This window comes from Synchiropus splendidus, chromosome 1 (genome assembly GCF_027744825.2).
Source record: "Synchiropus splendidus isolate RoL2022-P1 chromosome 1, RoL_Sspl_1.0, whole genome shotgun sequence".
In the NCBI taxonomy this organism is placed as follows: domain Eukaryota; kingdom Metazoa; phylum Chordata; class Actinopteri; order Syngnathiformes; family Callionymidae; genus Synchiropus; species Synchiropus splendidus.
Window position 1 is genome coordinate 4047291 of NC_071334.1, and position 17969 is coordinate 4065259.

A 17969-nucleotide genomic window follows, 5' to 3' on the forward strand; every position below is an offset into this window, starting at 1 on the left:
TAAAAATGACTGCAAAAAATAAATGAACAACAACAATCACATCTGTAACAAGAGAGGAAAAATAGACAATGGAAAAAGAGACAAGAAGGAGTTATTGGACAAGAGACAGTGAGAATGATCTCGAGCAGAAGAGTGTCATCTGGTAAGCACCACACTGACCCCCAGTGGCCCAAGTTATCACTCGCTGTTAAGAATCACACTTCCATGATCATTGGATTTCAAACAAATACAAGGAAATAACACACGGATCAAAGCAGTGTTCTAATCGAAGCAGAGAGACGCAACTAAAAACGTTGCATTAAATGCAATAACAGGTTCTTCTAGAGTGGCTTTAATAATTCAACTTCTGAAAGTCGACTCAGAATCATGTGATGCTTGACTGAAGTACTTTATTATGATTACATACAGTTTAATTCAGTATCATTCTCAGTAAATAAATGGTGTACGCGTTCGAGCGTGTTTGCTTTGGACACATTTTCAACAATTTCAGAGCTACAGAACTAGCATAAAGTTGCATTAATTACAGTAAACGTGTTACAAATCTGAAAATTCAGAATATTATTTTTCAGTGAATATGACCATATGTGAATATTCAATCAATCAACTCTTTGTTGCTGATATTGACCCTATGTCTGGAGTTTATTTAGACAAAGGGTTAAGTTGGACAATCTATTCGCTCGGATTATGGGAATCCATTTTAAAATGTACCTACCTTTGTTAAAAGAAAACTGTGCGAAAACAGCTTGATATTCTGTTTCCGTAAACATTTGGGTTGTAGTGTGATTCAGTGCAGTGACACATGCCCAAAGAGGATCTGAAGGCAATACTCGATCTTTGTACGAATAATAGTTTGACTGATGCGGTTTCCATATAGATGTTCCACTGGAGATTTTTCAAGATCAGCACTGTGTCTGCCGTTTTTGAAAAGCACCGTTTCTAGGGGCCAATTCTTCATTTGCGTATAAATGAATGGTGCAAACAAAGCTATCTATTCATTTCTAGAAGCAGTCGGCTACATCAAAACAGGGCCAAGTGGTACAGGCTGCCGAGAAGCTTATTGCTACGGCACTCTCTGCTCTGTTATGTTTGGTTTGAAATATTTGTTTCAATGAAATCCTGCATCTTTTTTTTAAGTAAAGAGCGCCACCTATTGGGCACAAAAAATGAGGACACTGTTAGATGAAACCTCGCCAGCCTAGTTTCAATGTTACGTTTTTCCTCATAACATCCACATATCAAAACCTCTTATATATCAAAAACTCTTACCATAACTTTAGTGTTGCAGCGGAGCATGTTGAGAAGCAAAGTCCACAATTCTGTTCCGCAAATGCCGTAGGCAGCCACCACACACATGTGACCCGTCCAAATATATTTCATCCTGGACAGAAAACACAAGTAGTTAATGAAGAACACATCACAAGAAACATTGAAGCGGATGCAAATGAGGGAATTCAGCCACAACCAGAAGGTCAGAACACTTATCAAATTGAAGCAATAGAATTCCAGGGAAAGTTAGAAATTCAATCTACTGTCCCGTCACACAAAATGCCTTCTTTCTCGCTTGATGTGGCAAGGAAACCTACAAAAGGACACTGCTATAACTGGCTCCTTTTAAAGTGGTAGAAGCAGGAGCAGAATCCCATTCAGTCGCTGGCAGATGACAAAGACCACACTTCAGTACAGGGCTTCAAAATTATATTATTCTCAATAGATCAGAGAACTGATTCAATCCTGGAGCAAATCACAGGGACAAAAGGTGACGTTGTTGTGGGACATGTAGTTGAATCACTTGAAATGCACGCCAGTGATTTACCTTGTACTGTTGTAGCAGTTGAATTTATCTTACAAAAAAAGTGAAAAAAAAAACTTTTGTTTATTCAGATGAGACATTGTACATTAGCATCTGCTCTTTCAGCTCATGCCATTAATATAGAAAGACAAATTGTGACTCCTCCGATAAATCAGCTTCTTCATAAATCTACCAACACCAAAAGCCAGAAAACTTCTCTGCACGAGTCTAGATGGTGACAGAGACTGACCTGAAACACTGAGAGCCTGGCTTCTGGCTCGTGTTAGTGGCCAAAACAATGGTTAACTAATCTCCCAGGGAGAAAAAGACAGTGCCTGACGCTCCGCCAACTCTAACATAACATTGTAAATATCTAATAGTGCGCAGTGAGCCTTCAAAAAATGTTGACAAGTTACAAAAGGCCACCACAAGAGAATGAAATCCTGGAAATAAATCCCAGTACTTCTGTAGTAGTACACAATTTACTTCATTACCGGTGGAAAAAAAACCCAAAATTTAAACATGCCAAGTTTAATTTAGCTTGTCCTTATCGTAATAAAAAGGCATTAAAAACACAGTCTTAGAGAAGCAACTGACAACTTTGGTGCTAAAATTAAGCCTCTTACAATGTCCCTGTCAGCCGATGTCAAAATATCCTCTCCAGCTTTCCATGATGACACAATTAAGGGGTTCTTTCAAAACGTTCAAATAGAAATGACAATTCCAATTATAACTGCAGAGACAGTTCTCACCAAGAGCCCGGGGTCGTGGGCAATTACAATTTCAAAATAAAGTATCAGGAAGTGTCAAGCCTTTGCCCCTGAATGTAGCTACGAAACATTTTTTTTTTTTTTTTACAAAGGACTTATTTTCTGTTTAGAAGTATATCTTCTATTCTGTACACAGAAGGAAACTGATGATATGCTCAAATTGAAGATTCCGGCCCGACATATGAAGAGACAGATCGCGTGAGGAACGGCTTGGATTGCTGACAGACTTACTTAAAACTAAAACTTGCATTTTACTGTCACCTATTCAGTAAATGATAAAACTTTCCCCCATGTTTCTCCATCACTTTTTGACTGGCAGTGTTCTGTCCCCCTATATATATATATTTTTTTTTTGAGGTGGTGCAGCAGCTCCACCAGTTTAAAAAATAAAAATAAATATCTGATATATTTCTGCCGAGAATTTTTATTTTTCTCTCTCACATTTTGGCGGTGGCAAGACACAACGTATTATCCACCCGTCAATCAAACACACAAGTTTAATACTCGTGACAAACCTCTATTTTCCAAAACCAACTATTGTCAAATGTAGACCGAGGACTGGAGATGCAACAACACTGATACCAGTATTGGTCTGATACTGGGCTTGAGTAAGTAATCGTACTCATAGAATTACCATCAATACCACGAAACCGATAACGGCAGTGCGCAGTTTTTGAATGTCAGTTTATGGCCATTTAAAAAAAAAAATGTGTCTGTTTACAGCAGTGAAACTTGTGACCATCACCCACGTGTAAGGAAAACATACTGAGGAATGTGGTTCAACTAAAGATAATCACTCATCAAATCTACTTAAAATAAGAAGTGCACAAGATCTCGGATAAAAACTAATTCCGCAAATACCAAAGTAAAATGAGGGAAATCCCCAGTTTGAGATGGATTCAGCAGAGTGGTATAAGTTATTAAAAGATCAGCTATCTCTGATACTTTAAACTGTCCTCCAGGATGGAGACATATTACTGTCTTGAAGGGAAGCAATTATGTCTAAGATTCCAAAAGAGGATAAAGGTAGGCGTGAATGGAAGAATAAAGTGAACTTAAAGTTCACTTAACTGAGACTACACATTTATTACCCCTATTTTGAGACACAAAATTCACCTGGATCAAACGTGACTCAACTTAGACGAAAAATAACAACATTAGAACAATACACACATTGGAGCACATGAATAGCTAGCAAGCACTACGACAACACAGACAAGCCACTCATCTACATCCACATCTTTACTTTATCCTATGCATGTTTTATCATAATATTGGATTAAATTAAATGTTTATTCTTTGTGGAATGTGGAAAATCTAGGGCAGTGGGGCTACAGAGTCCATTTCACACACAAGACACATGGAGGAGAAAACCTCTGTAAAGCCCAGCAGAGAATGTTCTTCTTGAGGCAGCTACGAAAACTACGACCGCCGACAAAGTTGCTGGTGGAGTTCTACACGGCCATCATCCAGTCAATCCTCACCTCCTCTATCACTGTCTGGTACAACAGCGCCACCTCCAGGGACAAGAGCAGACTGCAGCGCATCATACGTTCTGCTGAGAAGGTGATGGTTGCAGCCTGCCACCTCTTCAGGACCTGTACGTCTCCAGGACCCAGAGACGTGCAGGTCGGATCAGAGCCGACCCTTCTCACCCTGGTCATAGACTGTTTGTTCTACAGAGGCTACGGTCCATCCAGACCAGAACTTCCCGTCACAGGAACAGCTTTTTCCCCTCGGCCGTCAGACTGTTGAATTCGTGAACAGCCTTTTTATTTTATTTTATTTTATTTTGGGTCAGCACGTAATTCCAAAACACTTTCGTAGTTGGTGGGATCCCCACTGACCATGTCAATAAATTTGGTTCTGATTCTGATATCTTGTCGCCATTGTCAAACAAATCGGCAGGGAAACTATAGAACGTTCATAAATCCAAAGAAACGTAGAGAGCCAAAGTAAAATGAAACCACTTTCAAGCTAGTCCATTTCCAAACAACACTGACAGTTGCACTGAAGTATATGACCTTAGGCATTGGGGGAAACAAGTTTTCCAAGGACAAATTATTAGTTATTCAACCAATATAGAATAAACCAACTGCTGAAAAGTGAATCTTCGTCTTTGTTGAGGCTGTCCAATTTCTTCTCTTCAATTTGTTCTGTTCATTGAACTGTTGGCCAAAGTGAATAGACAAAGGGATGCAGAGAAAGGAATCTGGGTGGGAGGAGTCCTACTTTTCTGGAGGAAACAGAAAATTCATCCAAGGTACTAATGGAAATACGAACGGACTTTGTAACACATCTTTCACCTATCAGCCGGCCAATTTATCGGCACTGATATACGGCCAATAAAATCACTGGGCACCGATTTATTTACTCAACAAGATGCTATTTATATTCATACATAGTGAGTAATGTCATTAATATTTTTAATTGTACATCACATTGTGAATCTGCAAACGTAACGTTAAAACCAGTGATGAGCAATAATTTTTAATTTCCATCTTCATCATGGATTTTTTTGGTTATGATATCACATTGTACCTGGAATTTCTGCACTGAAGAACGTTCATTGTGAAAAAATGTTTATATTACATTTGTCTGAACTGAAATGAAATGAATCTGAGAAAAGACCGAGTCCTCTTTAGGACTTTATTTCAGGTGGGACAGTGAGACGTTAAGAGGATCTAGGAATAAATGTTAGAAAACATTCCAACAACTGACTCGAGCAAACGGAGTCATTTACAGCAAGATCACACCAGAGTAGCTTAGAAGTTCAAGCTACAGAATAAACACAATACAAAGGTTCTTCGCAATTTCTACATTTTGAGGTTTTAGTAGCACGTCAGTTTAAAGAATGGAATAAAAGAGCTCCTCCTTTTATATGGGAAGATAAAAAGCCAAGCGTTTGCTACAGAGTTCTGCAATTAGGAAAGCAAGAAGGGAGCTTGTTGCTTTCATACAAAAAAAAAAAAGAAAATATTACTATGCAGCACAAGTCCACTATGTTGGGGTAATGAGGCACATAAGGCCAAATGGAGGGGAACTGAGATGGGAAACAAACTTTCCAGTTCAGGCTGCGCTAGAGGACTCATTACAAAAGTGAAGAAGATCAAAAATCGCTGCGATAATACAGCCTGAAAAATAACTAGAAAATAGTGACAAGGTCCAAACAGAACGTTAACATGATTTAAGTGCTGTGCATTCAATGGGGATTTTTCAAACAACAGAATTAGAGTGCAGATATATAAAGTCACCAGTTATTTTTTTTACATTATGTTGACATAGTTTTCTGTCATTTAAAAAATGTCTTGTCAGTACCTTGGATGAATTTGAAAAGCCAGAACATCATCGGCAAATAGGGCTGCTCCCACCCAGACACCTTTCTCTACCTCCCTTTGTCTAATCACAATTACAATTTTTGCAATTCCACTTTTCTAGTAGGGCAAAAAAGTATGTTCCAAGGTCACATGTGCGCCCCCTGGCATCACTCCATGCCTGTCCAGGGGGGCCCGTCCCATTATTTGAGAAGGACTGACTGTGGCCAACAGTTCAATGAACAGAACAAATTAAAGAGAAGAAATTCAACAGCATCAACAAAGACGAAGATTCACTTTTGTATCAGCAGTTGGTTTATTCTATATTGTTTGCATAACTTATGAATCGTCCTTGGAAAACTTTTCTTTTCCAATACCGATGGTCATGTACTTCAATGCAACTGTCAGAGTTGTTTAGAAATGGACTAGCATGAAAGTGGTCTCATTTTACTATGTGTTTCATCCTGAAGAGTAAAATAGCAGGTCAGAAAATGAGAATTTGAGACTAATAAAACACTGTATGCAGGTTTCAAAGACACAACATCTAAATCATACAAGGCGACAACAGTGGGCAATATATTATTATGAGGTAAAGTGCAGGCAAAAATCATATTGTATTCAAAAGTTTGAAGACAGAAAGAACAGAATTATTTCACAAGCTTAGACAGATAACTATATTTTGTCCTCAGAGCACAGTAGCATCAACACACAGCCGGGTCAAGAGGGACAAATTAGTCAGGAAATGGAGGAAAAATTGCCAGGAGTGGAGTCACGGCTCCTCCTCCAAAGTTAGAGTGTGGCATCTGTCACAGGCGACGGTGTCAGCTGAGGGGCTGTCACACAGTGGGAATGTGCCAGTTGATCCTGCTGCAGCAAGGTGAGACAGAGATATGGAGTGGTGTTGCTGATTCGTGCGCTGACAAGAGATGCTGTCTGAACCACAGCAATATAAGAAAAATAAATCAAATGTGAGGAGGCTGCATTAGGAAGCACAGGGTGCAGATATAGCTCGGCCAAAGTATCATGTGGGCGTGCTACCATTCCACTGCATATACTGAAGAAAACATTTTCTTTGTTTGTTGTGTCTTCATCAGCAACACAATCCCAGGTTTTACTGTCATTTTCAAAACTATGCACTGTTTGTTTGGAACCAAAACGCTTAGCTGAACTCGGGCTGGGTGGTGCTTTCAAAAACTTCTTTTACATGCATGCCAAGGCACCACAGAAGGAAGGAAGGAAGCCCAGTCCAAACATCAGCAATACAAGAGCAGGTGTAACAGAAGGTTCAGGTTGTTTTCATATAATAATTGAGTTACACCGCAATAATAAAAAAAGTATCGCACAAATCATAATCAGAAAAATGTCACACATATTGCATTATGATCAATAAAATTGCAAAACTGTGCAGAAAAGTAATGCTGTTACATGAAGAGTGCAGCTTCTTCAAACTCCACAGTTAAAAATGTTATGGTACATTACTTCTTGTGCTCAATAACATCCAAGTACTGTCTTGAGTGATCAGGATGTGTATTATCAGATATGTACACCACTCACGTCAGCTGGTGCTGAGGTCTTCTAATTGTTTTAGAGGCAAGAATTACAGACGAATGGGCCATAAATCTAGCGGTATCAAAGCCAGCCTAAGGCGAAACATGCCGGAGCAACCAGCTTTTTATACTCAGAATTCTCATCAACAAGCTCACATTATGACCCGTGATCAGGAGCTAGTATATAATTCATAAAGTTGCTTTTCTGCCAGAGACGGACAGAACGACTCCGACAAAAATGAGAAAAACAGCCCCAGGCTCAATGGATAACTATCCGCTGATTCACAAGGGTCAGTGTGAGTGAGGCTACACAGATGATGTTTAGAGTCAAGGTTGATTCCAAACATCTTTAACAGCTCAATTCCTGGGACTTGACGCTGAAAAGTCTAAGAAGAGGTGTTCACCTCAAACCTTATAAATCTGAAATTCAGTTTTGCTTTCCCCTTTTCGGTGCCCATAAGGAGCAAGTTGCAACAAAATCAAACAAACCACTTTTGTGGATGTCTTTAAGAACTTCAAGTACCCATCTTGATTGTTTTAAACTGCGTAACTTTTTTTGTGTGTCTAAAAATATGTAACCTCTTACGACTAGATTGGTAAAGGGAATGCAGACTTGGGGCACAATCAGAATCAGAATCAGCTTTATTGCCAATGTCAGTGAGGATCCCACCAACTAGGAAAGTGCTTCGGTACATTGCCCAACAGTGAATAATATAAAATAAAATAAAATAGGGCTGATCAGGATCTGATCAGCCTGACGGCCGAGGGGAAAAGGCTGTTCTTGTGAAGGAAGGTTCTGACCTGCACGTCTATGACTTCTCTGATCCTCGGCATAAATGAGCTTTAGAATTATTCCCAGCAACCAGTGACGTCATGGAAAGAACAAAAAAGTTAAATGACAAAATAAAGCAAATGTTCATCTCGTCAATTATACTAAAACAATTATTTTCCATTTAATTTCAAGAGAAGCCAGCCAGTCGAGTCGCACCACTGGCTTGTGCGACAAGTCGTGCCAGCATGAAGTGCTGTGAGACCGTAATCCAATCTCACAATGTCATTCACTATTTGCTACATGAACCAAATTTCCATAGTTTAGAAAGGGTTTTGCCAGTATTTTTTAAAATTGCGGTGGAGTAAAATCCCCCCAAAAGAAGAAAAACAGAACGGAAAGATTTACAGAATTGGTGCCAATAAAAACGTCTTTATTTATGAAAGGCAAGTCTCTCTCCAATCTGCAGTTGTCCTCACCTATGTAGTGGAAACCCTGGTAGCTGATGTAAAGCGAGTTGTGCCAACAATGACGTGGTAGAGGGCAGTCAGGAAACTAGGGATTCTTCTCCTCGCCTCAGAGTTGTTATAAATCGTATTCACCGCTCAGTCAGTAATCCTCCATATGATAATTTGATCGTTGTGTGACAGTACAGTCATAGTTTATTTTTTTTTGGGTGGGGGGCAGAATTCTGATGGAATCTTTACCTATGTGGCATGTTACCAGCTAACGGTGCTTTGTTGAGCATTTCTTTCAAAACAGTAAGCACAACTGAGTTCATTATTTCTTTGTCCGACACCTCGGGACGTGAAACCTGTATGCCATATGGATTCATTACGCATACCGCAAAATTTTTCAAGCACATGGCTTACAACAAAAATTCCACATTCAGTGTCTTAGAAAATCTACCGATCAAAAAAGGTCTTTCAGCACATGTCTATGCACTCAATAATGGCTGGGCCTCCTTTTCCATGAATTATTGCATCAATGACATGGAGGCGATCAGCAAGTGGCACTGTGTGGGTGTAATGGAACCCTATGTTGCTTTGATAGTGGCCCTCAGGCCATCTGCATTGCAGGGTCTGGTGTCTCTGATCTTCCTTGTGACTACAGCCCAGAAATGGTACAAAAAATACACAGTATAATGCCACTCAATGGGAAACCGCCATTGATGTTCAATTTGAACCAACCAGAAGTGGCAATATGCAATAGGCAGTGTAGAGGAAGACATTGAAACATGGCGGGAGGAGGTGAGGGGAGGGGGGATAGTCAGGTAGCAGAGTTAGGACAAGTTGGAGTGAATGGATTTCGTGGTGGGTAAATGAGGTATCATGAAACAACATTGCAGGGTTGATGAAATCCGTAAATACCGACAGCGCCATCTGGTGTCCTCTGAAAATCAGGACACTGCTTCATGAAACCTCATCTACTCTACAATATTGTGCCATGAAACCATCTACCCACCGCTACTGTTACATTACACATAATTATTACAGTATATTAATAAACTGAAAACCATATGTTTCATTCATAGTGCAGAGCAAACACTCACAATATTCACACACAATAACATTCTGTTTTCATTCAGAAACCTTCCAGTTCTGCTTTACTTCTTGATATATTATCCAGTCACGCATTATTTTTTTTTAGTCTTACTCATTTCTGGGAGAAGTGATAACAGCATCCCTTTGATCTATAAAGAGGACTAGACAAAAAAGGGAAGCAAAACCAGAAACATCTGCTTGAGTAGATATAAAACTTTAAGAAGCAGCAATAATAAGATTTATTCTTCACTCTGCTCCGTTTCGATCCTTTCATGGACATTGTAACTGTAATGATTATGCATGTGCGAAGTCAGCGTCAGGACAAATGGATATGAAATGAAAATCTCTTCTTCCTGTTCGCAGTCCTGAGTTCAACCTAGCTTCTGCTGCAATTAATTCAACTGCGCCAGGATTGATTTTTACCAAAGTCAATAGGATAAATGGGGTCCCGGGAGCACAAATGGGCATTGGTCTAGCAGGGCTCAAAAAGTTAAGCAAGATTACGGCATGCGAGTCACAGTAAAATATGTTCTGCCCCTTCCCCAAATCATATTGTGAGCACCATTATGTCAATCACAATCTACTCACCATCGATTGTCAAGAAAGAGTCAGTAGTTTGCCAGGCCTTGCCACTTTAACTGAGAGTTATACATGACAGCGATGTGTGACACTGCAATAATCGGTTAATAGCATGTGAGGTGCAATAAACTCAGTTATAGTGACTTGAATCTGCACAGTTCCGATGATGTCTTGCAGCAAAGTTAAACCAATCACAGCGGTTCATCACTATATTATTTTTTTCGGGGACCTTATCGTCAAAACTTAAGACGGCACATGAAAATCAGTGACCTTTCTACGGCATAGACTGCACCGCTGCGCCTGCGGCTTACGCCGTAAAGAATCAGCAGCAGAGCTACGTGGTGGCCACCGCTGGCATCTCTCTGGCCACCCACACACAATGGACGTACGAACAGGGCAAGCACCCAAGTACTGTACTGTATTTCCTAGCCTTTTTTAATAGGGGATGAAGCGATACCTGCATCAGGCATCAATCCGATACCGGGTTTGAGTACTCGTACTCATAGAATGGCCACCCATACCACGAAACCGATACCATTCACAGCAGCAACCACTTTTTGAATGTCAATTCATGACAATTTTGTAAAATTTGTGTTGCAGTAAAACTTGTGACCGCCACCCGTATACAAGAAAAACAAGAGTTATGTGATATATTCCACTTTCGATCTGTTACAGCTTAAGTTAACAGAATGTTATTTTTCTGAGATTTTCAGTTTTTTTCCATAGTTTGAAGACACTTTGTGTATTGTGTTGGCAAACCGTATCATATAATTCTGAATCCGATGCAGAAAGAGGAAGAATAACCAAGAGAGAACCGAAAGAATATAGAATACTCATTAATACATACTTCATTAATATTGTTTTTTTTTTGCATTTTTATGGAAGGAAGATCATTGTGACTGTCATTTATGAGGTGACACAGTGTTGGCACCCCTGTTTTCGATTTTCATTGTGGTGTGTCAGAAAATGTATGAATTTTGCAACAATTGCTCACCTCATTGTGCTGAAAGCGAGCAGCCCAAAGAACAATGTGTGCAACAGATTATATGCCACGTCGGGACGAAAGGATGGCATCTGTCCATCCCCGGCATTTGCCTTCCTCTCTTCCACTGAACCGCCTTTTGTCCTGCTGAGGCGACAAAATATGCAACACAAAGGTTCACAAATGAACACCAAAAGCTCACAAAGAAAAGGCAGAAGGAGATGGGGGTGGAATTGATTTGCAGATTACTCAGATTTCAGCTGCTACCAGTTGCTGTTTGACACACTGTCATCCTCAATGACTGCTTCAGACTCAGACAAACGCAGAAGGCCTTGGGGACTGATGTCACACCCAAGATTTGGCCTCATGCATCCATTCTGTCTGCCACTGGATCGGATTTGAATTCAAATCCAATCTGCTTCTTTATAAAGTGGGAAAGCCATTTAAATAAATTAAACAATGGGCAACAGAGCATTTGTTCCCAGTGGTTTGCACCTCAACCGCAGTGAGCTGATATGCTAATGTGATTAGTGCAATGCTGCCACTCACCTTCTTCTGCCGGCAAATTACAATTCCGAATGTAACTGGTGCAAAGACCCCTTTCTTTGAAAATGTGGGCCAACAAGATGTGATTCTTGTACTCGGCCTTGATGTTGAGCTGACATAGAGCGAAACCGACTCTCTGGAATTGAAGTGCCCTTCACTCAAGTCATGGGGAGGGTATTCAGCACACAACATTCATGAATGCAGCTGGTCACTCAGGAACTCAAAATGAGCATAATCACATACACAGCATGTCAAAAGCCATTTCGATATTTGACGGGCAATTTTCCATCACTTTGGGAATTGGAAGTCAGAAAGATGAGAAATATTCAGATGACTTTAATGATAAATAACCCGATGGGGTGTGATATCCGCCAGTACCTACCTGAGGTTTTTAAGTGCAGCCACAGCCATGGCGCCAGTAAGAAGCAGCAGTGTGGGGACGTACGGGTACAGCAGCAGTGTTGCAGCCAAGCGCTCCAGCGTGTCAAGAGGCAGGAGGCCAAAGGCTTCCTCACACAGATACAAGCTGGCATCAAAATCTCTGCAGGATAGAGAGGACAAGTGTAAACTTGAAGAACAAATTGACAGTACTGACTGCAAACACTGCTTTTTCTTGACCTGGGGGAATCGTGTAGGTTTTTTTTCAGAAGTCAGCCACCAACGTAGCAACAACTACTTCAAAAGTGGCTGTAAGCAAATGATCAGGAGCTTGTCCAAATCTCCAACAAAAATAATACCAACTGGCTTCTGTCCACACTCCCGTTCAATATGAAGTGTTCACCGAGACATGTCATGCTTTCAAGAAGCTAAAAGAATGCATCAAGAATTTGTAGAAGACATAGTCCACTATTAAATGACTCACTTGTCATGACATCATCATTCTCTTAGCAGTAAGAAAACAAAGGGCTGAGGCTGCATGACCATAGCGACCTGAGACATCAAAAGTATGGCACCATTTCACAGGTTATAGACCGGTGCGTCATATGTATGAACAAGATCTGTTTTCCTTCTTAGATTTAGTGGGCAGGGCTAATATTCTGGTGCACTCTATAGTCCATAATGTATGGGAATTAAATACCAGCAGTGAGTAGAACAATCATTGACTGCATTATAAATGTCTAGAGTGTGCTTCTACTCAACGTTTTAATGGAAAAAATAAAAGTTAATATCTCTGAGTGATCCCAAGCATCTTAATGGCCATATATCTGGAGAAGCTTTACTCTGTGTATCTGGTATATAAAGAAAAAGAAAAACCTTCAAAGGGGTACGAATGAGTTCAGAAAGGTGGAAAGTTTAGACTGAGACAGCATCCTCCTGAATAATTGAATAACCATTTGTGTGGCTTTGTTTTATTTGACTCTCAGTGACACACATCCAGCACCTGATCAACAAGCGGCCAGCCGATATTCCCTCATCATCTATTATTCACCCACACCAACGTTCTAGGTGCGACAACACCACCACTTAGCAAGTCCCTGCGGGATGCATTCAGAGGAAAATAGGCAGACTGCCGCAGTCTGTGGCAGCCACTGTGAAAAAGTAGGAGTGGATATGTACAAGTCCATTTGTATGTATGTACACTTGTGTTCTGCACCTTGTGGAGCCCAAAGCAAACTTTGACTTGATGAATTTGAAGATGTGTTCGTCAGACTGGAGCTGAAGGGCTTTCTGAAAACACACAGGAAAAAGTGAATTAGACATGGCTGAATGAGTGAAGAAGAAAATGACTACTCATCGCAGTAATACCTTAGCCATGTAGTTGAAGGTGACAGTGAGGAGGAGAACCATGATGCTGTGGAGGAACAGCTTTCCCAGACGAACCAGTAGGCCTCCAGCCTTCAAACCAGTCTAGAAAGGAAAAGAAGAATTAACTGCCATGGGTCAATATATGAACAAGTATTTTGGACCTCTAAAAGTGTCAATAAAACAGAGATTGGATCTCTTTGTGAAGATAAACTGTGAACGCAAACAGTGTAACGTTGTGCTCATAGAGAATATTCCCTAAATAAATCACTTGATTGATCCGGTTTTCTTCCATCTTATTTGGAAAACATCACAGACTTAATGTGCAGCTGAACAAATTACCGAGAGGCAGAAATGAAATCATTCTTCCCTCACTTGAGATTCACAGCACAGTGTCATCTTCTTCTGACTACCACACACACATGAAATGTCTCTGGCACCGTGGCACTGATATCATCTGACTGGAGTAAATTACCCCTTCGCTTAAAGGGAACCTTGTTGCCAGCATGCAAACTAGATAATCCCTGCAGCAGCACAGACCTATGACAGGGGACTGTGGACCAACCTGGCAGTGTCTGACCAGCATCGCTGAAACAATGAAGCTCAGCACCAGAGATCCCAGGATCATGGAGTTACAGAACTGGAGGAGCCACACACTTAGAAGACCACACACTTGAACCAAGTAGAGAGTTGTCACCTTGAGAAAACACAAACACGTCAGATTAAAAAGAGGAGGAGATAACATTTTTTAATAATGTAATTTGTACAGGAAACCAGCAAAACAAAATTAGAATTATGATGGCTGCAAGTAAATTTGGAAATGTGCTACAGTACGGACGAAATGAGAAGGCTCCGTCCGTAACGTTGAGCATACATGGGCCTTAAAGGAGAAATTACAAGAGGGAGTGCATCTGCACGGCCCTACATCGCATTTGATACATGCTGGCTCGCCTCCACGCCAGCTCCCATGACAGTCACGTCACAACAGTGGGACATAAAAGAGAACACTATCTCTCTTCTTGCCTCCTTTAAGTGGCTAACTATGGAGACCAGCTCCACCGATTCTTCCGCAGCAGATGCTTTTCCTCTAATTGCAGCGGAACACAGTATGGAAAACACTCTTTTTAGAGACTGCCAACACGTTTCCCTGAGATCTTTTCGGGTCTCCTGCACATCACCACGATGATGAGAGTCAAAAAATTATTGTTTAATCATGAGAGATAAATAAATATCACTCATTTGCAGCTGCTCTCCCTGGTCCATCTTCTTGTCAGGTGTATACATTTTAAAATATACAAGTGGCACCTAAGTATAAGTCACAGGATCAGTGACAAACTTGTAGTTTGGAAAATAAAGCAGTTATTCAGACAGCTGCCCGAATGATTCAAGACTGCCAACACAGGGATGTTCTTACTCATGTACATGAAAAAGTGGAGGATGCCAACAGGGTGAAAAACTTGTCATGGCAAAATAGCCACCACAACATCCCTTCTTGTAAACGTCAAAAGACAATTGATTTTTCACTGCTGTTAATGGTTCCTAGTAGGGATGGGCGATAACTTATCATACACAATATACCGCCAAACACAATGTCCACGATGACAATTCTGCATGCCACGATAAATCTGATAAACACGTGACATACTCGCTGTATTGGACCTGCATATATGAACATGACGAGACTGTAACGGCGCGCCACGCTCTCCAGCTCCACGGCGTTTGACAGCCGACACCGGTGTGTGACAGTTGTGGAGAGTGTGGTGGACTGATTCACCACTGTAGTTTGAAACTTATTTTTAATAAAGGGAACCTTTGATAATGACACTGGTCGACTCTGAGTCTCTGGATCTGTGTTTATTTTATGAGATGGAGTGGTCCTCGTAGGTTCTCTGACGCGGTCGTTTGCCTTGGTTCATATCAACACATTCAGGTCACCGCGCTGGCGCCTCGGACATCTGCTCCAGTATTGGCAGCAGTGTCCTCTTCCGTGTCCCCATTAGGGTTCACTGATCGCGGACACACTCTTACAGGCAGCACTAATGCCACGAACCGGCATCAGTTAGGGACCATCAACAAATTCTCAAAGTATTGGACACATGTTCAATAAGGCCATGAAAAACAACCATTTTAGGAGAGAGAATTGTGAAAAGGATTTTCATCAAGACAAACGGTATGTACAATGATTTCCAGAATAGAATTTGACTAAATGATGATTTATTCACATGATTTCTAATATTTCTTCAGTAGCATCTAGGAAATGTGTCCAGACTGCTCCGTAGTTCAAGTCAACTGTTCAGAGACATGAGATACAGCAGACAGACGGCTCCATTTAACCCCTAAATAAAGCTGGCAGAGCAGCCTGTCAGACACCAGCGGCTTCTACCAGAGACATGAAACATTGAGTTTCTCATCTCTACACTGTAGTTCACCATTATATGTTAAACATAAACAAATCATGATGTTGGAGACAAACTCCACTAATATGTTTCATCATGAAACAGTTTCAAGAGAGATTGTCGCGTGTCCAACATATGGAATAGAATGAAAATGTATTTATTGTGATAATTATCATTATCGCCAAAATTACATTTATGGCGATAAATTGTTTTGTCCCTACTGCCCATCCCAAGTTCCTATGAATTAATTTAACAGTTTGCATGCGAGGTGTCCAGCTGCCCGATACAGATCCTCTCATTGACCAACAATTCCCCCTCTCAAACACTGACCAAAATATCATGCAAGACCCGTAATTATTCCAGTTTGTGAACACGGCGCCTTTTCAAACCAGAACATGACAAACACATTTTCAGTCAATCAGTGCTAGGTCAACATTGAATGCTACTTGAGAGGGCAATTTGAGAGACGTACCTGCGTTGTGGCTAAAAAGTCGGCACAGTCCAGCGTGTAAATAATGAGGGCCTGGATGAGCAGGATGAACTGATTGAACTGCCACGTCAGACAGAAACAGAACGTGGTCACGTACATCAACCACACCATCACCTTCTGCGGAGACACACAAAATGAGGTTAGTTCCCGCAGCTGAATGCTAATAGCTCATAAGCCAGTCTCGCCGGGCAGTTGATTATTGGACTGTCGAGTGGGTGCATCAAGTCAAGACCAGTCAATGAGGTCAAGGTGAAACATGTAGGACCGTGTTTACCTGCTGCAAGGCGGTGAGCTGAGGTCGGAGGTAACATGTGATCGTTGCCACCTGCAACGCCAGAAAAGGCAGAGACCAGTTCTCTCGAAGCGAAATGGTGAACTCCACCCGAGTGGTGTCAATCCTGAAAAAGAAGGTGAAGCTGGATCGAACAAGAGGCTGACAATGGTGCGAGCATGGCACAACATGAAAAAGAATTAAAAATTCCATGAAAGATGCGAAATTGTGTGCTAGTAGACTAAACAGGGGCATTTCTAATGATATATAACTAATGAATATAATGTAGTCTACGCAGATACGTTGACAAAAAGATCTCTCTGGCATTGGTTTGACAGGGCACAGGTGAACGAAACACACATTGGTTTTCAGAGAAATTGTTTTTTTAGTCGCCTCTATGAAGCTCAACATGGTGATTATCCAATAAGCAGACAGACACATCTGCAAGAACGCATTTGAGGAGGTCACACCTGACAGGTTATAATTCACCTGTTGAGGATGTACCAGAGCCCAGTCAGCACTCCAGCCAGCCACGATCCAGACAAGAGCCAGGCTGTTAGGTACAAGCCAATCAGGTACACCGCTTGGAGAGAGAACACTGTATATATGTAGAAATAGATGGGCTCCAGATAAGACTGGACCACAAACACAGACGCACACACAAAAACACACACCCACACAATGAAAGTTGTTAGAAGCGGTACATGGAAATTCACAGACCCGAGCGGGTCACTGAGGAGCTCTGTGGCATTTTCAAACTTTACTCTGATATTTTACTTTCTGACATTCATGTCACACCGCGGGCCCACTGACGGAGCAAAGTAGATATTTTCGCTTAATGTATACGTCAATACGGAAACCTTTTACCTGCAGTTTGACAAGCACAGGGACAACAAGCAAAGGCAGCGAGCACAAAGTGAAAATGTCTACAGCGCAGCAGTGTCTACAGCATTTGAAAGCATCTTTCGGAATTAGTCATTCGGTGCCGTTCACGCTGCATCTTGCAATTCAAACTTCAAAAACACTTTTAAGAAAGCTGACCTCCAGCACTAATACAGTTTCTTAGTTTCATTTTACTTTATGTTTTAGATGACTCAGAATGACTTTACATGTGGGACCAAGTTCATTATTTCACAATGACTGACCTGTTATTTTAACGGTGCATATCCCGAGACAACTTTTTCATAAGAAAAAAATAGACACCCATATTACAGCCTTGAGTATTGGGC

The 17969-nt window shown here is 41.0% G+C and overlaps 1 protein-coding gene across 4 annotated transcripts in view; it reads right to left on the reverse strand.

Annotated features, from left to right (window-relative positions):
- The window catches only part of dpy19l3 (dpy-19 like C-mannosyltransferase 3), a 57758-nt gene that overhangs the window by 24315 nt on the left and 15474 nt on the right, over positions 1–17969 (reverse strand). For 2 of the 4 annotated variants that reach the window (XM_053876047.1, XM_053876033.1), the window contains 9 exons: positions 17230–17375; positions 16744–16867; positions 16452–16586; positions 14149–14280; positions 13587–13688; positions 13435–13508; positions 12223–12381; positions 11307–11438; positions 1267–1378 (listed from right to left, as the gene is read on the reverse strand). In XM_053876047.1, coding sequence (XP_053732022.1) covers positions 1267–1378; positions 11307–11438; positions 12223–12381; positions 13435–13508; positions 13587–13688; positions 14149–14280; positions 16452–16586; positions 16744–16867; positions 17230–17375 — 1116 coding nt within the window. Of the gene's footprint in view, positions 1–1266; positions 1379–11306; positions 11442–12222; positions 12382–13434; positions 13509–13586; positions 13689–14148; positions 14281–16451; positions 16587–16743; positions 16868–17229; positions 17376–17969 lie in introns of all 4 variants that reach the window. The other 2 variants (XM_053876038.1, XM_053876029.1) reach the window with 1 other exon arrangement.